The following is a 21210-nucleotide window of genomic DNA, read 5'->3' as shown; positions in this document are numbered from 1 at the left end:
ATCCTCTTATCCAGAGAGAAAAAATAGATTTAAATGTTTGTCCTTAGCTGTCCTCCAGAAAATCTATTGAAACCAAAACCATTTCCAGAGTCAGCACAATGAGCCCTTGGGTTTTTTTGTTTGTTTGTTTTTTGTTTTTGTTTTTGTTTTTACAGGAAGGTACAAAAGAGAATTCAATATTTCTCATATGAAGTTGAATCTGCCATTTGGGCAGCTCCCAACAAATAAAAATGGTTCTTTCTCTTTCTCTCTCATGATTCTACCTAGAAAAGGAACTCTAATCCTTGACATGCAGCAAATAGTTAAAAAAAAATAGATTTTTTTTCTTTTCCATTTTGCAGGAGTAAAAGTAATGTGCTGGGGGGAGAAAAAATCAATTTTGGCTTGGTCTTTGGGTCTTATCCCACCTGCTGCATATCTTTGTTATTCTGTTGGGTTTCAAGGCCTGGAGGGCAGTGATGATAAAGGAACACCAGGTGAGAGATCTAATCTCCAGGACATTCCTCGATCTCGATATCAGGAAGGCAGGAAAGTACTAACTCTAGGACTCATTTTCCTCCAGTATCTCTGAGCAGCAAGTCTCATTGATAAGTGCCCATAAACAGAGATCGGGAGATAGTGCTTTCAAGGGAATGAAAGATTAGACCTGCATTTTGGATCTAGCTGAAGCTCAAATGCTCATAAAAGCAGACAAGGATCAGGGAGTTCATTAAAATGAGAAACAAAGTCCTGGAAGCAAAAGTCTCTTTAATAACATAATACTTAATTTAAGTCAGAGGTGATTGATTTTGGGTTTTTTTGCACAATGGACAAAGCTCATTAAAATATCTATCAGAAGTTTGAATGAATTCACTTTATGACTTGGAGTGAGCAAAAATTTTTAAGATCAGATCAAAAGAACAAAAGGATCAATTAAATGAAAGAGAAAAGGATTGTGACTGCTTTTTGAGAAAACAGTGTGTTAACAGATGACAAGGAAATAACGAAATTATTGCACTCGGTTTTGCTGGAAAGAATAGAATGGATATTGTTACAAGGGAATGGGAGAATAAGATAGCAGAGACATTAGTAAGAAAGCAAATAATTGCTCTTTACTCCAGTGAGATTATACCCCTGTGTATTGAAAGGATTTGTTCATGTTACAACAGAATCACCATTTCTACCTTTTAAGAATCACACAATATAGGAGACCAACCAAAAATGGGGAGATAAGAGAAGAACGAAGAGAAGAGAAGAGAAGAGAAGAGAAGAGAAGAGAAGAGAAGAGAAGAGAAGAGAAGAGAAGAGAAGAGAAGAGAAGGGAAGAGGAGGGAAAAGGAAAGGAAAGAGAAAAGAAAAGAAAGAAAAACATTACCTGTAACTCCCTTCTGTATTTTCACATGTGGCTCCATTCTGGCAGCCCAAGGGTGTTCCTGAGTAAATCTGACATTCATTCACATCAACTGAGCACAGAGGGCCCTGAATTCATGCAAAGAACAAAGTCAGGTGCCCCAGGTCACAGAAGCATCTGGGGCCAATATTTATATGATATATTCAAGGATATATGCACAGTAGAGAAGACTTCAGTCAAGGGAGATATAATCACAATAATGCTAAAACTAGTATCCAGTTATCCTTCCTCTTGAACTCACATTTGGCCTAAGGGAGCCACAGAGCTCTTGGTAAAATCATGCCAATCACACAAGAAGAATCCTTATACTAACAAATCCTCATGTTACTATAAGGCTATGCCTGGGAATAGTCACTTAATTTTTTTTAATGCACATGTCAGAAACATTTTCACCATTAATAGAAAAGGGCAAGAAAATTTACATAGCTCTAAGATTCATTTAGTACTTTCAGTGCTGAACAACTTAAATTCATGCTAGCCTAAATGTCATGCCCTTCCATATCATTATACAGGCAAGTGAACCCTTCCTTCTGATGGCTTAGTGTTCAGTGGGCTATGTAGTCATCTTCACCATTGTTTGGATTTTGGCATACATGGTGTAATTCATTCTGATTTGGGAGACCGCAGAATCCTAGAAACTTTGGATGGGGGAATTTAATACATCTGAATGAATCCAAAGAAACCACTGATGCTGACTCATTGTCATTTTTAACCAAAGACCAAGTGACTTACCTTCCATTGTGAGGGACAGATACAGAAAAAGGAATCATGGAGATTGAGGCAGGTTCCCCCATTTTGGCAGGGGTTGCTACTGCAAACCTTTTTGTCAACTGTCTGAAACAAAGACAGGACAGTCAGCAAGACCAGTGAGCTTTCAGCAGACAGCAAAAAAAAAAAAAAAGCATATTTCACTATAGGTGTTCATGTGGAACTACATTTTACTCCTAGGCAGGAGAAGGTCATCCTCCAGATTTTAGATCAATTACTTAAGTTCTTCAGATCAACTCTTTCATGATAAAAACAAAGTGTTTCACATTATCAGTCCTATGCCCTATGCATTTTCCTTCCCTATTTACAAGCATTTAACCAGGATGGAACGAGGCACAAGGGGAGAAGATGCTCACTCTATTCTTTGGAAAAGCATTGTTCACCTGAGAAATATATGCTGCTGGACAAGAGTAAAGATTTCAAGTTGGGAATAATAATGGACATTCCGACTGTACTAAGAAAACAAAATGGGAATTCGGTTCTTTTGCTGCTATTCTCTTTGGTACCTCCAGATAAGCATTTGAAATCTGATCATCTTTTACTGCCACCCCTCCTCCCGTGGGTTAAGATGACTGAACTCTTTTCACTCCAAGTAAGTCCCTTTGTTTGAAATGTGGGCTTAGATACACCCTCCACTCTTGTGCTCACGTGACTACTTTTCAGATCAGAGTCATGAACAGACCTGCCTTTGTCTACACAACCTGGGGAATCTTACCATATGTCAGCGACTAGTTCCAATCTCATAAGCTTTGTAATGCCTTTGGGGGCAGAAAAGCTCTTTACAGAGGACGAGTGGTTATACAAGAAAAGCTATTTTATTAACTTTGCCTAATTATAGTAATTCTCTATTTTAAGAGTTAAAATAGGGCTGAAAAATAAAATTTCAAAGAATTAAAATAGGACAAATTATTCATTGCATTCTTTTCTTATCCAGTGACTCAGAGAGAAACTCATGTCTGTTCCCATCATTTTACAGATGAAACAGAGCCAGAGGGTAGCCAACTGACTAAGCACCATTTATTGCCAAACCCATCTCTCTCTTTTGTCAAGTGAGGTGATCATGCATGTAGGGGTCTCTTTCTGGACTCTGTTTTCTTCCATAATCCATATATCTTTGTGCCATTACCACAAATAGTACTGTTCGTCAGAGGACACTATTATAGAAATTGACCACAAACTCACTGGAAGTTTCTGGCATACAAAAGCAACATTGTCTGAGGCTTTAAAACATGGAAGCCTGTGGAGGCCCAACAGAAAGTGGAATCAGTAAGCAGTGGGGAGGAAGACATTGGGGAACCATGGTAGCTATAGTACCCAGAGAGCACTTCCCATTGGAATGCATAAAAAGCACTTATATCCAAAAATCATTTTAAATTTCTTCCTGGGGGTGTGCTGAGGGGAAGTCTGAGGTCATTTGTCTGTGGACTCCAGTTTTTGACCTTTGGTAGCAAGAATGAAGCACTCTAGGAGACTGGAAGCTAAAGTATAGTGTCTTGCTCCGGAGGTATAATTCCTTGCTTGTTTTCCTTCATTCAACTACTCCACAGAAAAGATAAAAACTGAGGAACAATTTACTATTAAAGTCAGGAAAAGGAATGCATACATGAACTTGCTCATTAAGTTTAAAGCATCAAAAAAGAGGACCACACTGGAGGCATAATCACAATAGATCCAGAATATTAGAACAGGGATTCTTAACTTGGAATCTCCTAACTTTTATTCAAAATTTTTAATATGGGGACATTCTGTTTATTTCTCTGGGTAAAAGGTTATAGCTTCCATGAAAATTTTAACACCAGTCAACCTCAAAACAGATAAGAAGTCTAACATTACAAGGACAGGTTTATAAGCATGTACTTGTAAAATTATGGAAGGTTTACTCTAAGAAACTGCTCAGATTTCATTACCAGTAAATGTACTTTTAAGGAAATTTGAAATATTTTGTGAATACCCCCAGCATCTGAGTTTAATGTTAGAGAAGTAGCATGGCTTGGCTTCCTTTCTTTCTTCCTTCCTTCCTTCCTTCCTTCCTTCCTTCCTTCCTTCCTTCCTTCCTTCCCTCCTTCCTTCTTTTAGAAAGGTAGGGGAGAGGCAGAGGACAAGGGAAAGAATCCCCAAGTAGACTCCCCCACTGAGCTTGGAGCCTGATGTGGGGCTGGATCCCAGGATCCCAAGATCATGACCTGAGCCAAAATCAAATTGGCTCAACCAGCTGAGTCACCCAGGTGCCCCAATGCATGGTCTTTCAATACTCACTCCTACATGCCAGAATCAGCAAGTTGGGGTGTCACTAGCTAACAGGTTAAGCCTGTATAACACAGGCAAAGAGTAACAATGTCAGAGGAGGAGGGTGTGAACCTCTGAACTCAGAGTCAAAAGGCTTCACATGCCCACATGCTTCACAGGCCCAGTGACCCGGGGCTGGTTACTTTATCTGAAACTCAGATTCCTCATCTGTGTCCTGGGAAGCATAAACCATGTGGAGAATTAAATTATGGGAAAAAGCAAAAGTCCTTGATATGGATCATTCATCTACCTTAAGATAAGAATGCCAGCTCCATCCATACTTCTAGTGTATTTTCAGTGAAAGATGTCAGACAAGTAGTAGTTATGGGACCTACCTGCTGTAAGCTTTGAAATTTTCTCTCCAGATCCACAAGCTGAGCAGTAGGGAAGAGAATATCAGTTAGCTTTTCACATGCGATATTGTTCTTTGGCATATTTTCCTAACACCCTCCTTGCTTTGTCTGTTAATTCCTTTTTTATTGCTTTTTCCTTCCTCATTTCTCTTCCTTCCTACTCCCTTCTATCATATAGATTTTTTTAAAGGAATTTTTTAAAAAAGGAAATGCAACCCATTGATAAGTTGACTCATTGCTTTTCTGCACACAATTCTGGGAATTTTCATAAATGACAGTGATTCATCAACTTCACCAATAAGAAGGTTCTATCAGAACCTGGACAAGACCTACTTATGCAATGAGCTCTTGTCACAGCATTACAACCTTCTGCCCGTCCCCTATTAGACTTGTGTCATCAAACTGAAAAGTTCATCATCACAATGCTAAATTTCTAAAGAGGACCAAAAGCTGGTATGTCTTCTGCAAAACAGTTACTTACAAAATTATATTAAAAGAGCCCATTTGCGCTGATGATGCAGATGTCAGACTTACCTTAGAATTAAGCTGATGGATTTGACTTGAAATATTTTGAGGCACATTGACTGCACTCCTTTTTAAATCTGTAATATCATCTTTGTTTTTCTGGATCTAATTTCAAAAAGGAAAAGGAGGAGGAGGAGAAAGCCAGTGAAAAAGTCATGTGTATGTTATCCATGCAAAATTTTCTGAAGTTGAGTACTGGTCTATTTGAAGCACTAAAGTCTTGCCCATTATTGTAGAGATCAAAACAATACCATGTATATAGTAAACATTGGACTAACATAGCCATGGCATAATTTTATTTGCCCTTTTCAGGAACAAAACATCAAGGTACTTTCCTTTTGCATTTTTTCTCATCACAGTTGAGAGTGCTTGTTAAGAGGCCTAGCTTGGAATCAGACTGCTTGGGTTTTAAATCTTGGCTCAGCCATTTCCTGGGTGTCCTTGGGTAAGCTGCTGCACTGCTATGTGTTTCCCTTAATGCCCTTACAAATGGGGTGATAATAAAGCCAAACTTGTAGGGTAGTTGTGAGGATTCAATGGGATAATGCACACCAAGTGCTGAGCACACTGGATAGCCCATAGGAAGCTCTAAATAATGCTAGCTTCTTACATTACGACTGATACACCAGTGTGATACAGTAATTAATGGACACTGAAAACACTCAGTGCGACTGGAGAATAATTGGCCAATTCTGTTCTCTGGCACAAGTAAACTGGTCCCATCCAAACATTTCTCTGGCCCCTCTTCTCTAGCTCCTCTTGTAAAGGAGTCCCAGTATGACCCTATCTCTAGATTAGAGGATATAAGCCCACACAATCAGGCATTTCCCACTAGAATTCCTCCTTCTGCCCATCACTAGCCCTAGGGCGTTGCTCTTCACAGGACTTACCTCACCTCCAGTTACATTCCCTGGGCTAAAGATATAAGGGACAGATTTGTATAGACCTCTTGAATTAAATGACTGTATATGAATACACAAAATTACTTCCATATATTTCCATTGTATTACCTGATGTAAGCATTCACCAAGGTCTTCCTCATTTAATTTGATTTTTCCCAGAGATCCAGTTCTAAATTCAATGTTTTGAGCAGACCCAGCAAGAAACACTAAATTTCCCCTCTCTGTAGCCATTCGAGGCCTGTAGGCGTCAAACCAGAGAATGCATCAATTATTATCACATGTCATTGTTAAACAACAAAGTTTCTAACTGAGTATCTGTAGACTGCATATGCCTTTGCTCTGCGGTCAACTCAACCAAACCCTCCCTGTTCATCTGCCCCTTTTTCTTTGCAGATTTCCTAGAGATGGCTGCTATAATTGCATATTTGCCTTATTTGCAAAATGGTCAGTGAATAACTTACGTAGAGGAAGATAATCCCATACATCAGCCTAAAAGTTTTTCCCTATTTGTTTTTAACATCATTGTTTTCTTGAAGAAAAATTACACCTTTGCTCTTCTGGCTATTTGTGGAAACTAATGACCACCTGCCCTAGGCCCTCAGCAGCAATAATCCATGTGTCTACTTACTGTTGAAAGTCGATACTTCTTTTTTGTCTCTGCAGTTCAAATCCTCCAGCTTCACCATTTGATTCAGCAAATGTCAACAAAATAATCAAACTCCAAAGAAAAGGTGAGGACATGCTCCTCAGCAACCCTCCTAGGGTGTTGGTAAGAGGGAAGCCACTCCAGCCAAGTGTGGAATTTCAGAGAAAGCAAACCAGGCAGATGTACTTTGGCCTGTGAAGTGTCCTGCAACTTTTCAGTTCTTCTTTGCCCTAGAAGGCTGTGTTATTTTTTCTTTCCCAAGGGATGTAAATGATCTTAGATCTTCAGTACTCTTCAACTTGTAAGAGGTCAAAATCTACCTTGAAGTGATGCACAACTTAATCATTATCTGTCTGACCTTTGAAATGGTAACCAACTGCTTTGGAAACATCCACTATAACAATCCTTGCTTAAGAAGTAGCCACCTTTCAGCAAATGATAGTAGAAAAACTGGATATCAACATGCAGAAAAATGAAATTGGACCCTTACTTTACATCATACAAAAATTAACTCAAAATGAATCAAATGCCTAAAAACAGGAGCCAACACTCATGGAAGAAAAAGGGTGGAAAGCTTCCTGACATTGGGCTTAGCAATGATTTTTTGGAAATGACAACAAAAGCACAGGGAACAAAAGCTTGCAGAATGGGGAAAATATTTACTAATTATATATGTGATAAGAGGTTAATATTCAGAATACATAAAGAACTTCTACAACTCAACAACAACAAAAAATAGCCCAGTTTTTAAATGGACAAAGAAAATAGGCATTTTTCCAAAGAAATGGTAAAATTGCTAACCTGCCAAAAAGCACATGAAAAGATGCTCAACGTTACTCTTCATTATGGAAATGTAAATCAAAACCACAATGAGATACCACTTCACACTCATAAGGATGGCTACTATCAAAACAAACAAAATCAAGAAAATAACAAGTGTTGGTGAGGATGTAGAGAAATTGGAGCCCTTGTGCACTCTCAGTGAGAAAGTAAAAAGTTACAGCCACTACAAAACACTATGGCAGTTCCCTAAAAAATTAAACAGAATTATCATGCAATCCAGCAATTCCACATCTGGGTATATACCCAAAAGAACTGAAAAAAAGGAGACTCAAAGAGATACGATGTTCACAGCAGCATTACTCACAACTGCCAAAATATGGAAGCAATCCCAATGTCCATTGACAGATATGAATGGATAAACAAAATGTGTTACATACCCACAGTGGTATATTGTTCAGCCTTAAAATGGAGGGAAATTCTGGCACCTGCTACAACATGGGTTAACCTTGAAGACATTATGGTGAGTGAAACAAGGCAGACACAAAAGGACAAATACCATATGTTTCCACTTAGATGAAGGACCTAGAATGATGAAACTCACAGAGACAGAATGTAGTATGATGTTTTCCTGGGATGGGGAAAGGGAGAATGAGGAGTTCTTGTTTAATGGGTACAGAGTTTCACTTTGGAAAGATGAAATAAGCTCTGGAGATGTATAGTATGATATTTGCACAATAAGAATGTATGTAATGCCATTGAGCTTTAAAAATTTTTTAAATGAGAGGCACCTGGGTAGCTCATTAAGTTCATTGGCAAATTCTTGGCTTCAGTTTGGGTCATGATCTCAGGGTCATGAAATCAATCTCTGAGTTGGGCTCCATGCTCAACACAGTCTGCTTGGTTGGGATCTCTCTCCCCCTCTCCCTCTTTCCCTCACTCTGCTCTCTAAATAAATAAATAAATAAATAAATAAATAAATAAGTTTTTAAAATGATAAAAATCATACATTTTCTTATGTATATTTTACGATTAAAAAAATTGAAACCAGAGTTAAAAAGATGGGATAGGAACTTGTTGCTATGGAAACCCTTTGAAGTAATAAAAGGATGCTTTGCATGTAGACTCATTGTTTTCAGAATTTTAGGAAAATATACCATAAAAACTTGAAAGTGTCATCTAAAATTTCAGTATTGACATAAAATTACCCTTAAATAAATTACCCTTAATACCCTTAATTACCCTTAATATCCACATTGATATGGAGAAATTTAATACCGTTTTACACGTCTTGCTCAAACATAGCAACAAATATACTTGGCAAGATGCTGTTTACTTGAGGCGATACTAAGGTTGAGTAATGAGTTTCTTATTATGTTGTTGTATGTTTCAAGAAATGGGTATAATGCAATAAATGGAATCTCCAGTTGAATATATTTCTTTAAAGTTACATCTGTCCAAGGCTGTTTAAAATCTTAACAACTTGGGGTGGGAAGGGGGGATAAGCTTGACATTGTGAAATACTTGTTAACTTAGAACTGGACAAAGTAAGGCAGAGTAGAATCTTCCAACACAAGGGACAATTCCACCCCTCTGAGCTATGAACATAACTGTTTTCATGATTATGTTTTTCTAAAGTACATAATATGTACTCAGCAACTCCTTTCGTGCAATAGACAATGTCTCTAGCATGGTCTCAAAAAGAACTTCCTGTCTTATAGGATTTTCCTGTTTGACAAATGTGCATATTATTAAACAAAGTAAAGGTCGTTTCTTTGCTCCTGATCTAGGCATGCAATTCCTAATTGTCCTTCATGTTAGAAAAAAAGAAGGAAAGAAAGAAGAGAAGAAAGAAAGAAAGAAAGAAAGAAAGAAAGAAAGAAAGAAAGAGAAAGAAGAAAGAAGAAAAGAAAGAAAGAGAAAGAAAAGAAAGGAAGAAAAGAAAGAAAGAAAGAAAGGAAAGAAAGGAAGAATAAAGAAAAGAAAGAGAAAGAAAGAAAGAAAGAAAGAAAGAAAGAAAGAAAGAAAGAAAGAAAGAAAAGAAAGGAAAGAAAGGGATAAAAGAAAGAAGAAAGAAGAAAGAAAGATCCTTTCAAGGTCTGACTGACTTTTGGTGACTTGAGGAATTTTCCCTCCAGCTCACCTCCTACTCTACTCCAGCTGAGATCAACAGACAAGTCAGACCCTTCTGCAAATGATGACTTGGTGGAAGCAATTTAAAAATCAATGGCTGTTTCCATGGCATTATCGTGCATTCTGTTTGCTTGCCTTATTTGGAATTTCTTCAGCAAAGAGAAATTAAAATAGTCTAAGAATCCATGACCTACAGACTTAGGTGAATCATCATCCTTCTTCCCTCCCCCAAGGTAAACCTTCTACCGATCTGACCTGAAACCCTGTCCTTCATTGACTAACAGAACTCCCATTTCCTCCCTAATCCAGAATACATTCCACAAATACCCTGCTTGTGCCCTTTACATATTAGCCCTTTATGCTACAAAATGATAGGAATGCAAATGAAATACATTGTAGATTTTTCCCTTCCAAGGTGTGTCTAGGGGACACCACATGGTTGAAGGGTGATGAACATGGGGTCTGAAGCTCACCTATCTGAGTTCAAACTCCAGCTCCATCACTTCCTAACTATGTGGTTTTGTTTCTTCATCCTCAGAAAGATAAAAACAGCCCTTAAGGTGTTTAGTTTAGCACATTTGGTCTCTGGCACATACGTGTCCACTGAATAGATACTGTTATTACCATGTGAATAAAAATAATAATACATATCCTTCCTCTCCCACCACTTGGGTTTGGGTTCATTAAGGCAAGAAATGATAGAAGTTGATTTTTAAAATCTTGGGTACAAGGAAAATCAGTGGGGTCTCATCTCTCTTCTTTTGGAAGTGGATTCCAGAATAGAGACATTCACTGGGGACTTCAAGGGAGGAATATGGAATCAAGGTTGTATCTCTCTCTCCATCTGTGTGTCAGCACGCTGCTAATCAACAACTCATGACTTCTGCTCCAAGTCCTGCCTTGTGGTCTCACTTCCCTCTCGCCCTGGCTCCACAGCAATGCTTACAGAGGTCTCTGCTCCTTTCTCTCCCTCCTTCTTCCCTTACAAAACTACAAGAATGCAGTTGTAAGAATCAGAACTGTCTATTCCTTTCTTCCTCCCTTAGCTTCTCCAAGATGTCTTCGTACAACCTCTGCTCCTTCTGTGCCATCTACTTCACCTCCTTTTTCTATTTGGAATCATCAGTCCCCACCTGTCTTCATAATTCCCAAAACATTGCACAAATGAAAATCCTATGGTCATCAAAGATGTGCATGGTACCACCTCACACTAGTGAGAATGGCGAAAAGTAACAAGAGAGGAAACAACAAATGTTGGAGAGGATGTGGAGAAAGGGAAATCCTCTTGCACTGTTGGTAGGAACACAAGCTGGTGCAGTCACTCTGGAAAACAGTGTGGAGGTTCCTCAAGAAGTTAAAAATAGAGTTACCCTATGACCCAGCAATTGCACCCACAAAGATACAGATGTAGGGAAAGCAACACCCCAATGTTCAAAGCAACAATGTCCACAATAGCCAAACTGGGGAGAGAACCACAATGTCCTTCAACAGATGAATAAATAGAGAAGATGTGGTATATATATATACATATATGGAATATTACTCAGCCCTCAGAAAAGATGAATATCCACCATTTGCTTCCACATGGATGGAACTGGAGGGTATTATGCTGAGTGATATAAGTCAATCAGAGGACAATCATCATATGGTTTCACTCATACGTGGAATATAAGAAATAGTGAAAGGGATTATAAGGGAAAGGAGCAGAACTGAGTGGGAAAAATTAGAGAGGGAGACAAACCATGAGAGAGTCCTAAATCTGGGAAATAAACAAAGGGTTGTGGAAGGGGAAGTGGGTGGGAATGGGTAACTAGGTGACTGGCACTGAAGAGGGCATTTGACGGGATGAACACTGGGTGTTATACTATATGTTGGCAAATTGAATTTAAATTTAAAAATGTAAAAAAAAACCCACAAAGATGTACATGGAAGGAAATCACATTATACTAGAATTTCACATGAGGAAAATTGCTGGTTAAGAAGGGTTCACAAGAGTCAGAACACTGATTAGGACAAAAGGGAAAAACAGAAAATAAAGGAAAAAGGGAAAATCCCAACAGAGAATAGAATTAACTCTGCCTGGGAAGAGCAAGGCAGGCTTCCCTAGAGACCCTCTGAGTCGTACAGAATGAATGGTTCTCCAGGCAAAGTAGCCAGATTGGGAAGTTCAGACACAGGAAATGGTGCACAAAAAGCTTTCCAGTTAGAAAAGAAGTCAACATGGCCAAAGCTGTGTGCATTCCTGGGAGATGAAATTTCTAAAATAGGCAAGTCAGATCAAGAAGGACGTTGAAATGTCATTTTATGAGCTTAGGTTTTATTTTAAATAATGGAGAATTATAAAAGCATTCTAGGCAAGAGATTAACATGGTCACGTTTGTGTTGAACAAGCATTCCTGTGGAGCCAAGTCTCAGATGCAGAGTTAGCCAGGAGGCTGGAGTACGGTGAAAGATATGTGACCTGGGAAGGCCCTGGTGAAGGCACTGGGAGAGAGAGAGAGCAGGAAACTGAGAGAAGTATTCGGGAAATGGGATCTACCCAAGAAGTGTTCGGGCAGTTAAGGGGGAAGGGTTGAAGTTCAGGTTCCTTGATGAGAAATTGGAAGGATAGAAGTGTTAATAATTGAATAAGAGAGAATAATCGGGGAATGAGGTTTTGGAGACAAGACCTTGAGTTTAGATTTGGATATAATGAGATCTGAGGGGCACCTGCCACCCAGTGCTGCACCACGCCCTCACTCTCAAGTGGTTTAGTCATTGATGATGGGTGCAGGGAAGATCTGAGACGGATTGGAGCCTTGCTGCTTACTCAGAGCATGGTCCAGGGACCCAGCATAGGTGTCACCCAGGAGCTTGCCAGAAATGCAAAAATCTCAGGTTCATTCTAGGACTCACTGAGTCTGCATTTTACAAAGACCTTCCTTCCCTGCCCCAGAGTGGGGAAGGCATCTTCACTCAGTAAGAGAGGCAGATGGTCTCTAAAGGCTGCATCCATATTTCCATTTCTCTCTTTTTCTGAGACTGATATGATTTTTCACAACTTTTTTTTTTCTGTTTTCTACTTCTTTATCCTTTTTGATTCTACTTTGTGAAAAGTTCTTTGTATTTATCTTTAAAATATTTTTATTTAAAAAACTTTCCTATTTTTAGTGTCAAAAACCCTTTACTGTTCTTGTTTCATGGTTATAATATCTCCTGTTATTCGAAAAATATTATAGTTGCTTTTTGAAGCTTTCTTCTGTTTACTGCATGGTCTCTGGTTTCTCTAAGCTCTTTTTCTCATATTTGCTTGTTAGGTTTTTTTTTTTTTTCAGGAAACCTTTTTCAACTTGTTTTATTTACAACGCCAACTTTTAAAAGGTCATTAAACTAAAGTTAACCAGACAATAAACTAGGCAGAAAACACTTTACAAAGAGAGGGGAAGCCCACAACGCCACCTTCTACAGAGAACCCACAGTTCAGTTTATTAAGAGCAAAGAAAAAAAGAAACTTTCGATCATACTAGAAGAAACTCAGCCATAAGTTTGGAATCTGTACTCAAACTACACATGCAAGGAGGACAATATTCTGTTAAAACAACTGATTTGTTGCTGCGTTTGTCTACTGTTTGTTTAATATTAACAATTATAAACAGGGCAGTGCAACTGGTGTTTGGAACAATCCTTACAGTGTTACAGTGTCAGGCATAACATCTCACTTCTCTTCACACCACTGGTTCTCTTTGTGTACCTGGGCTTCCTCTTCTTCAGTAAAGTCCTTTTTGATATTGAAGGTCTTACGGATCTCCTCAGGAGTTTTCCCCTTGATCATATTGGCAACGGTCTTGCATGTAACATCAAGCAAACCTTTGATGTCTAAGTAGTTCGCAGCCAGAATAAGTTCAAAAAGTGTTCCTTGGTCAACTTTCAGGAATTCTTGGTCCCAAACAGGAATATCATCTGCTCGCTTTTCTTTGTTCTCATCATCCTCAGGAGGAGGGAAGTCATCCTTGTGGTGGGTGTACCACTGAATGACCTTTTTAAATATTGCTGCGTTAACATTTGGTAAAGGAACTGGGTCATCATCTCCTTCATCATTCATTCCCAAATCTTCCAACATGGTCTTGATAGTCACAGACTGTTTGGCAATTTCAATATCAACTTCAAATATCTCTCCATCAGAACTCTGCAACTTAATTGAAGGCATGGTGCTCTGTCTCAAGCCAACGGCGGGCTGGAGGCTGACAAGAGCAGAGCAGCCTTGCCGACCAGGGGAGAGACATAGAGAACAAGGCCTCTACCTTGTTAGGTCTTTCTGTTCTGTGTTGAGGCTTTCCTCGAATGCTTTTGAACTTTAGGTGTCCATTTTAGTTTAAGAAAAAAAAACATTAAAGAGTGGATGATAAACTCTGTGTGCATGGATGGTGTTCATTACTAGTAAGTTTTATCATGGGATGACAGAATGGCAACCTGGCAGTTTCACTGGGGAACCCCAAATGTTCATTTTTGAAGGTATTTTTCCCCTGGGGACATTCACTTTCTTAAAAAAACAAGTCCTCTAGTTTTCTATCTGGGTGAGAAAAGATGCCAGAAACTTTACTGCTAAGTGTATAGATTTTATTTAGGCCCTTGTTTTCAGTCTTTTCTCCAAATTCTTAGTGCCTCACCACTACGCTGATATAATTCTGACAACTCTTATTTTATATACAGAGGCTCATTTTTAATTCCTCCTAGCTTTTTCCAAATCCCATTGTTTTATAGTCTTAATAAGCATTTATCGCAGGTATTACGACATTCTTAACATTGAGGAAAATTCAAAAGAAGTAAAGGCCATGACCCTCAGTGGTTGCAACAAAGGTATATGTACACTTCTAGAGAGCTGTCATGGCACAACACTATAAAGATGGATATGACAACATGGGACAAAATATATACCAAAATGCTATTAGGAAAACAGCATATACCAAACAGAAAGATAGGTCCTAAACCCAGTCTGGGCAGAGTATAGATGTGGCTCTGTAAATCCAGGAGGGTCATTTTGGAGAAAGGTGGCTGGGTAAAGTCGGGGGCATTGATTGAGGGCCTTATGGGGCAGGCTGAAGAATTTTGAATGGACCTGGTCTTACATCTTGAGTGAAATAAACCTGGTGTGGTATTTCTGGAAGGCCAGCTGGACTCACCTTGTGGCAGACTGGATCAGCATGGGAGTGAGGAGAGGGTGGAAAAGCAAAGGTGCTTTGGAGGAAGAATGTCAAGTTTCTTATATCCTATATCCAGTTCCCATCTCATTTTTATAGCTCCAATCTGGCTTTGGCACTTCCTTTGGTCCCTTTTAATTTTCATATCAGTTTAACAGAGAACACTGTAAAATTAATCTGCATTTTTAGCCATTAATGGAAACACTGGTGAATATAATGATCTCTTATAACCTTCATGACACTGAACTCATTCTCTTCTCCAGGGACATAACATTGTTTTTTTTTTTTTCATTGTTTAAAAGGTACATTTACATATGCTAGTTTTGTGATTTTCTACAAAATTTCAAGGCAATACAATATTGTTCCAATTGTCTATTCAATTTTCATGAAGGATTACATGAAATAATTATGGAAATTGGTGTAAGTTTAAAACCATCCATTTGCTCATTTTACGGGAAATGCATTACCTCCTAGGAAATGAGCACATCTGCTACTGTGATGAACTGATCTCTGTGAATGCAGTGTGGTCGGTCTTGACTCAGGGAACATAATCCAGGCATTTGTTCTCCATGCTCATTACAACTATGATTGCAATTATCCTTGAGTAGAATGGAAAAGAATTATGAGTTAATCATTACCATTTGAATAATTCAGGTTTGGCAGAGATTTTCCTGAGAAGGTAGATTTATATGTTATTGAGAGTTTAGAGGACTTTTCTGGTTTTTCTGGTTTCCCTACATAAACAAGGAGACTCTAAGAAAATTCATATTCAGGGATCCCTGGGTGGCGCAGTGGTTTAGCGCCTGCCTTTGGCCCAGGGCGCGATCCTGGAGACCCGGGATCGAATCCCATGTCGGGCTCCCGGTGCATGGAGCCTGCTTCTCCCTCTGCCTATGTCTCTGCCTCTCTCTCTCTCTCTGTGTGACTATCATAAATAAATGAAAATTTTAAAAAAAATTTAAAAAAAAAAAAAGAAAATTCATATTCAGAAAAAGGAATGTAATACCAGACTAGGGTTTCAGATGAGGAGCACAGGGGTGCTAATGGCACATGTACACACACATGCCATCTACAATGTTAACCTCATGTCACATATTCTAGAAAACATAAAATAAGGACTGGGGGCCCTTGTGTCATTGTGAGAGAAGGACTGGCCAAGGATAGAGCACATGCCAGAGTAAACAGAAATTACTAGGATTAATGGCTCCACAAGCCAGGGAGAAAATAGCACAGCTTTCTCTACCTCCCAAAGCTCTTGAAACCAGAATTTCATCACTTCTCCTGGATTCATCTGAGCTTAATTTCTATGAAGCAGTGACGTGGAGGTTATCTTTGGGGAGTGCCATGGGCAAACCCTCCTGACATTCCTTCTCAAGGTAACCTACAAAGAATAAAATGAAGTTTGTACCTGGTGTTTCCTGAAATTCCCTGAACAAGGCAATGAAGTGCAAGATTCAGACACCATGATATATACCACAGTCAAAGATAAGTGCCACAATGCACTAACACTGAATATGCGGGGCCACAGAAGTGTAGGTGGCAAACAACTGCAACTTCTATTGGTTCCAATCTATTGCAGAGGGAGAAGTGCACTTTCATAGCAATATTTTGTATATGGTGGAGGACGACAGCAAGTGATGTGAGCCTGTCACCACCAAGCAGAGACAGGGGGAAAAAAAAGAAGAGTCTAGGGATATTTGGCACACTACAGAACTCTGCCTCTTGTACTTTTAACTGGGAAGATACGAACAGGAGAGGCACACAGAAACATCTTTATCTGGCAATGGGAGGCTTTGCTTCATGGAAGTGATTTATGGTGGGAGGAGTGTTTTCAGAAGGCCAATGCCTTACAAAGCACTATCATTCCCAGGGGATTCGTTAATTGAAGTGCCACACAGATCTATGGGAAGATAGAAGGTGTCATCAGGGCAGAAAGAAGGATGAGATGACCTCACTTCTAGGTCTTTTTCAGTGCCCTTATTCCAAGATCTATGAAAACCAAAGCTTTTGTCCCATTGTTATTTTGTTTAATATATAGAAGCTTGGGCTATATTTATTACAGAAGTACTGATAAATCAAGCTTTGTTGACAATTCCTAGACTATGTTCATACGAAGCATAAGCAACCCCCTAAGAGTTACACACAATTCTGGCATTAAATAATTTTCCTATAAAAACCTAATGTGTTTTTCTTATTAGGTTGACTGATAGAATTATTCCAACACTTCTCCTAGTCATCAAAGACCATAATTATTCTGCTATAAAACTCAGCATGCTCATATTCAAGTCAGATTAACTGGACAATTATTTATTAGGTACCTACCATTCGTCAGCATCTGAGAGAGGTGTTGAGCAGACAGGACAGAGTAAGATGCAGCCCCTGGCCTGGGGGTAAAATGTCTAGGGAGGAGACTGTATTACATGCCATCTGAATGCAGAGGGGGCTGTGGCTTTGAAGCTAGTTTAAAATGATCAGACTCCACGGTAGAGACTTGGGATAGAGTACTGGCTTTGAATGAAAAAATGCTTTAATGATAAAAGAAATGTAACTATACTATATTCAGTTTGCAGAGTATAAACAAGAAAACTTTGAATTCATTAATCTGTCATCCTTATCTATTATTTTATTCCAATCTATTTACAGATGAATAATTTCACAGTTAAAATCATAGAATATACATGTATAAAATTGGGTCTTCTCTTCTCTTTTTTCACATGAGCCTGATTCAATGTCACCTAGTCTCCCTTGACAATAACTGTAAAAAGCTGCATAAAGTTATATACACTCATATATTATTCATATACCGTAAAGTTCACCCTACTTAAGTGTACAATTAAATTTTTTTTAGTATTTTCAGACTTGTACCACCATCACCACTAATTCCAGAACATTTCCATCACCTCAGAAAGAAATCCTGTACCCCCCAAGTCCCCCCTCCTTCCTCTACCCCTGGAAACCACTAATCTACCTTGCTTATTCTGGACATTTCATATAAAATGAAATTATATAATGTGCTTTTTTGGGTGTGGCTTCTCTCACGTAGCATCATGTTCCAAGGTTCCATCCATGCTTTAGCACATGTCAGTACTTTATTCCTTTTTGTGGCTGACCCAGTGTACAGATATCCACACTGTTTACTTGCTCGTCAATTGGTGAACTTAAGAGTCCTTTCCACTTTTCAGCCATTAGCGTAACACTGCTGTGAACATTCCTGTACAAGTCTGTGTGCAGATATATGTTTTCAATTCTCTTGGGCACACACCTAAGAGTAGAATTGCTGGGCCATATGGTAACTCAACTTTCTGAAGAGCTGCCAAACTATTTTTCAAAGGGGTTGCCACATTGCATAGCATTTTGACTGGTTTCATAATCACTTTTTTCACTATTGTCTCCCTGAAGGGCATGTAACACGCTTCTAGTTCTTCTACATTTAATATTTTCATTTCTATAGCCTTTTGTCCTTTTGAATTATATTATGGTAGATTCCCCTTGTGGTTCTTGTTTTAACCATCATGTTTACTTTCAACCCACTTGCATTATTTGAGTTTCTTGTAAATGGCATGTAATTAAATCGTTTTTTTATCCACTCTGCCAATATCCATATTTTAGTGTATTTTCACCAATTATACTCAAGATAATGATTGAGGTGGTTGAGCTCGTATGCCCTTTAATCATTTGTTTTGTTTCCTCTACTTGTTTGTTGGTGTGCCATTTAATTAATTAGTTGTTTCTTTCTTGTTTCCTCCATCTTACTTCCCTTTCCTTGCCTTCCATCTTGATTTAATCATAGCATTTGAGTGCATGTCTTTGTATAGTTTTTCCAGTGGATGCTCTGGGTATTACAATATACATTTATGACTAACAACGGTCTCCTGGTATTAGCATTTTACCACTTCACATTAAATGAAATCTCACTTCCATTTAGGTCTCTTGACCTTCCCTACTTCTAAATATCATTGTCTTGAGCCTCAGATGATGAAATTAGAGTTTTTGCCTCAATCATCAAATGTGGTTCATAAAAGTTCATAAAAGTTACAGAAGGGGAGGCAGCGGGGGGGATAGGGTTACTGGGTGATGGGCATTAAGGAAGGCACACAGTGAGACTAGCACAAGGTGTTCTATGTGGCAAATTGAATTTAAATTAAACAATTTTAAAAATAAAAGGCATGAGGACCATATTTATTGCAAATGCATCCCCAATTCTATTATTTCCATTTATCTTCCTTTCTGATGCTCCAGGATGCCTTTTATTATTTCATTTCTGTTTGAGGAACTTCCATTAGGCACTCTTTTGGGGTAGGTTTGCTAGCCATGTATACTTTCAGTTTTGCTTCACCTGAAAATGTCATTATTTCCCCTTCATTCCTGCAAGATAGTTGGGAGGAGAACAGAATTTGCAATTAACAAGTTTTTTTTCTTTCAGCACTTGAAAATATTATGCCACCTTTCTGATCCCCATGGTTTCTGATGAAAATCTGCTGTCACTCAAATTGTGTCTCCCTCTGTAGTGGGTCACTTTTCTCTAGGTGCTTTTGATTTCTTTTTCTTTGTTTTTATTTTTCATGTTTAATTATGATGTGTCTTTTGGATTTAAGTTTATCCTACTGGTGATCCACTCAGCTGTTTTTGTATAATTGTATCTTTTGCTAAATCTGAGAGGTTTCCATCCATTATTTCTTTGTATAGTCTTCCCAGCTCTATTCTTTTTTCTTCTCTATTTCTGGGACTTCAAATATATGAATGTTGGCACTTTTGTTATTATCCACAGATCACCAAGGTTCATTTTCCCCCCATCTTTTCTAATTCAGATTTCATAAACTCTATTGGTTTATTTTCAAGTTACTGATCTAAGCTTATTTATTTTTTTTTGAGAGAGAGAGAGAACATGAGCAGGGGGAGGGGCAGAGGGAGAAGCAGACTTCCCCTTGAGTGGGGAGCCAGGTGTGGGCTCCATCCTGGTACTCTGGGATCATGACCTGAGCTGAAGGCAGACACTTAACTGACTGAGCTACCCAGGGATCCCTCAAGCTCCTGATTTAATCTTCTGTCATGTCTACTGTACCATTCATTAAGTTTATTTGGTTATTGTATTTTTCAGTTAAATAATCACCATTATTTCTTTTTCTAAAAATTGGTAAATAATGTACACAACATAGTGATATTTTTGTTAACTTTTATTTTTGTTCTGAAAGAATATGTAATTATTTGTAGAGGCATTTTTATGATGGCTGCTTTAAAATACTTGTCTGGTAATTCCAACATCTGGTTCATTTTGGTGGCATCATCGGTTAACTATCTTTTCTCATTCCAGTTGTGATGTTCTTGATTCTTGGTACAACAAGGAATTTTAGACTGCATCCTGGATATTTTGTCTGTTAGGAGACTCTGGGTCTTAATCTTTCACTTTAGCAAGTAATCACTCTATTTACGCTTAGCATGCAGACTCTGGCCTACTTATTGGTAGGCCAAAAAGGGCAGTTTAATTTTCAGAGCCTTTCGGTGTGTTTAGCTTATCTGGTCCTGCTGGGGTTCCATATGGTCCTCAATGGTGCTGGTTTAGGGGGAAGAAGTTTCCCCATGTAGGTCACTGGCACCTATAGATTGGGGTAAGAAGCTTCCTGTCCATAGAGATGAAAAAGCTTCCTGGATCAGGCCTTTGGTGGTAGGATCCACTTTGGTAGTGCCCTCTGGCTGTCCAGGTTCTCAGCAAGGAAGAGAAGGCTCAGGCCTTGCAGAAAAGTAACAGTGCTTCCCCTGGGCACTTGTCAGTGGGGACACCTATATATTGCCCTTGCTGGTGGTATGATTCACCTGGTGTCGGTCATCAGGACTCCAGTTCCATCTGGGATAGGATGGACTCCTGTATTTTTGAGGTTGGGAGTCAGGAAACAACCAAGTTTGGGTCACCTCCTATTGGGTGGGAGGTTGTAAGACACTCTGCAACCACGTTTCCCTTCCAGTCTTGGGATTACTTAGCTGGCTTGTTTTCTTCCTCCTACCCATCTCTTTCTGATGCCTTTTGCATTATTTTAGAATCCTAGTTATCCAGAATTGATAATTGTACTTAGGAAGGAGCAAAGAGAAATGAGCATGCCCTCTTGTCCAGACAAGAAGTCAGAATGTAATATTTTAAAAAATTTCTACCTGTACAACTTTCTCAAAAGATCAAGCCCTATCCTAGAATTGCTTTTTAAATCATGTGTTCCAAACTTGAGGAAATTTGGCTATTCCTCTCAGTATGGAGGAAGTA

At 38.8% G+C, this 21210-nt stretch overlaps 2 protein-coding genes across 2 annotated transcripts in view; both read right to left on the bottom strand.

The window, feature by feature from the left end:
- Window positions 1-7125, bottom strand: part of CUBN (cubilin) — a 258922-nt gene extending 251797 nt beyond the window's left edge. The window contains exons 1-6 of the mRNA XM_041765335.1: window positions 6853-7125; window positions 6333-6462; window positions 5332-5427; window positions 4780-4818; window positions 2123-2224; window positions 1355-1458 (exon numbers count right to left, since the gene is read on the bottom strand). Of these exons, the coding sequence (XP_041621269.1) occupies window positions 1355-1458; window positions 2123-2224; window positions 4780-4818; window positions 5332-5427; window positions 6333-6462; window positions 6853-6965 (584 nt within the window). The 5' untranslated portion in view covers window positions 6966-7125. The remainder of the gene's footprint in view (window positions 1-1354; window positions 1459-2122; window positions 2225-4779; window positions 4819-5331; window positions 5428-6332; window positions 6463-6852) is intronic.
- Window positions 7126-13435: 6310 nt separating this feature from the next.
- On the bottom strand, window positions 13436-14041 carry LOC121497651 (S-phase kinase-associated protein 1-like). Its single transcript, XM_041767414.1, has one exon. The coding sequence runs from the start codon at window positions 13967-13969 to the stop codon at window positions 13478-13480; it is 492 nt and encodes a 163-aa protein (XP_041623348.1). The 5' UTR covers window positions 13970-14041; the 3' UTR covers window positions 13436-13477.
- Window positions 14042-21210: the final 7169 nt, after the last annotated feature.

Source organism: Vulpes lagopus, chromosome 8, assembly GCF_018345385.1.
Source record: "Vulpes lagopus strain Blue_001 chromosome 8, ASM1834538v1, whole genome shotgun sequence".
Lineage (NCBI taxonomy): Eukaryota > Metazoa > Chordata > Mammalia > Carnivora > Canidae > Vulpes > Vulpes lagopus.
The sequence above is the reverse complement of the archived record's forward strand: the minus strand, read 5'-3'. Positions and strand labels throughout refer to the sequence as shown.

What these genes read in the sequence shown, in the direction of transcription:
- LOC121497651 (XM_041767414.1), bottom strand. Translation starts at nt 13,969, where the DNA reads ATGCCTTCAATTAAGTTGCAGAGTTCTGATGGAGAGATATTTGAAGTT.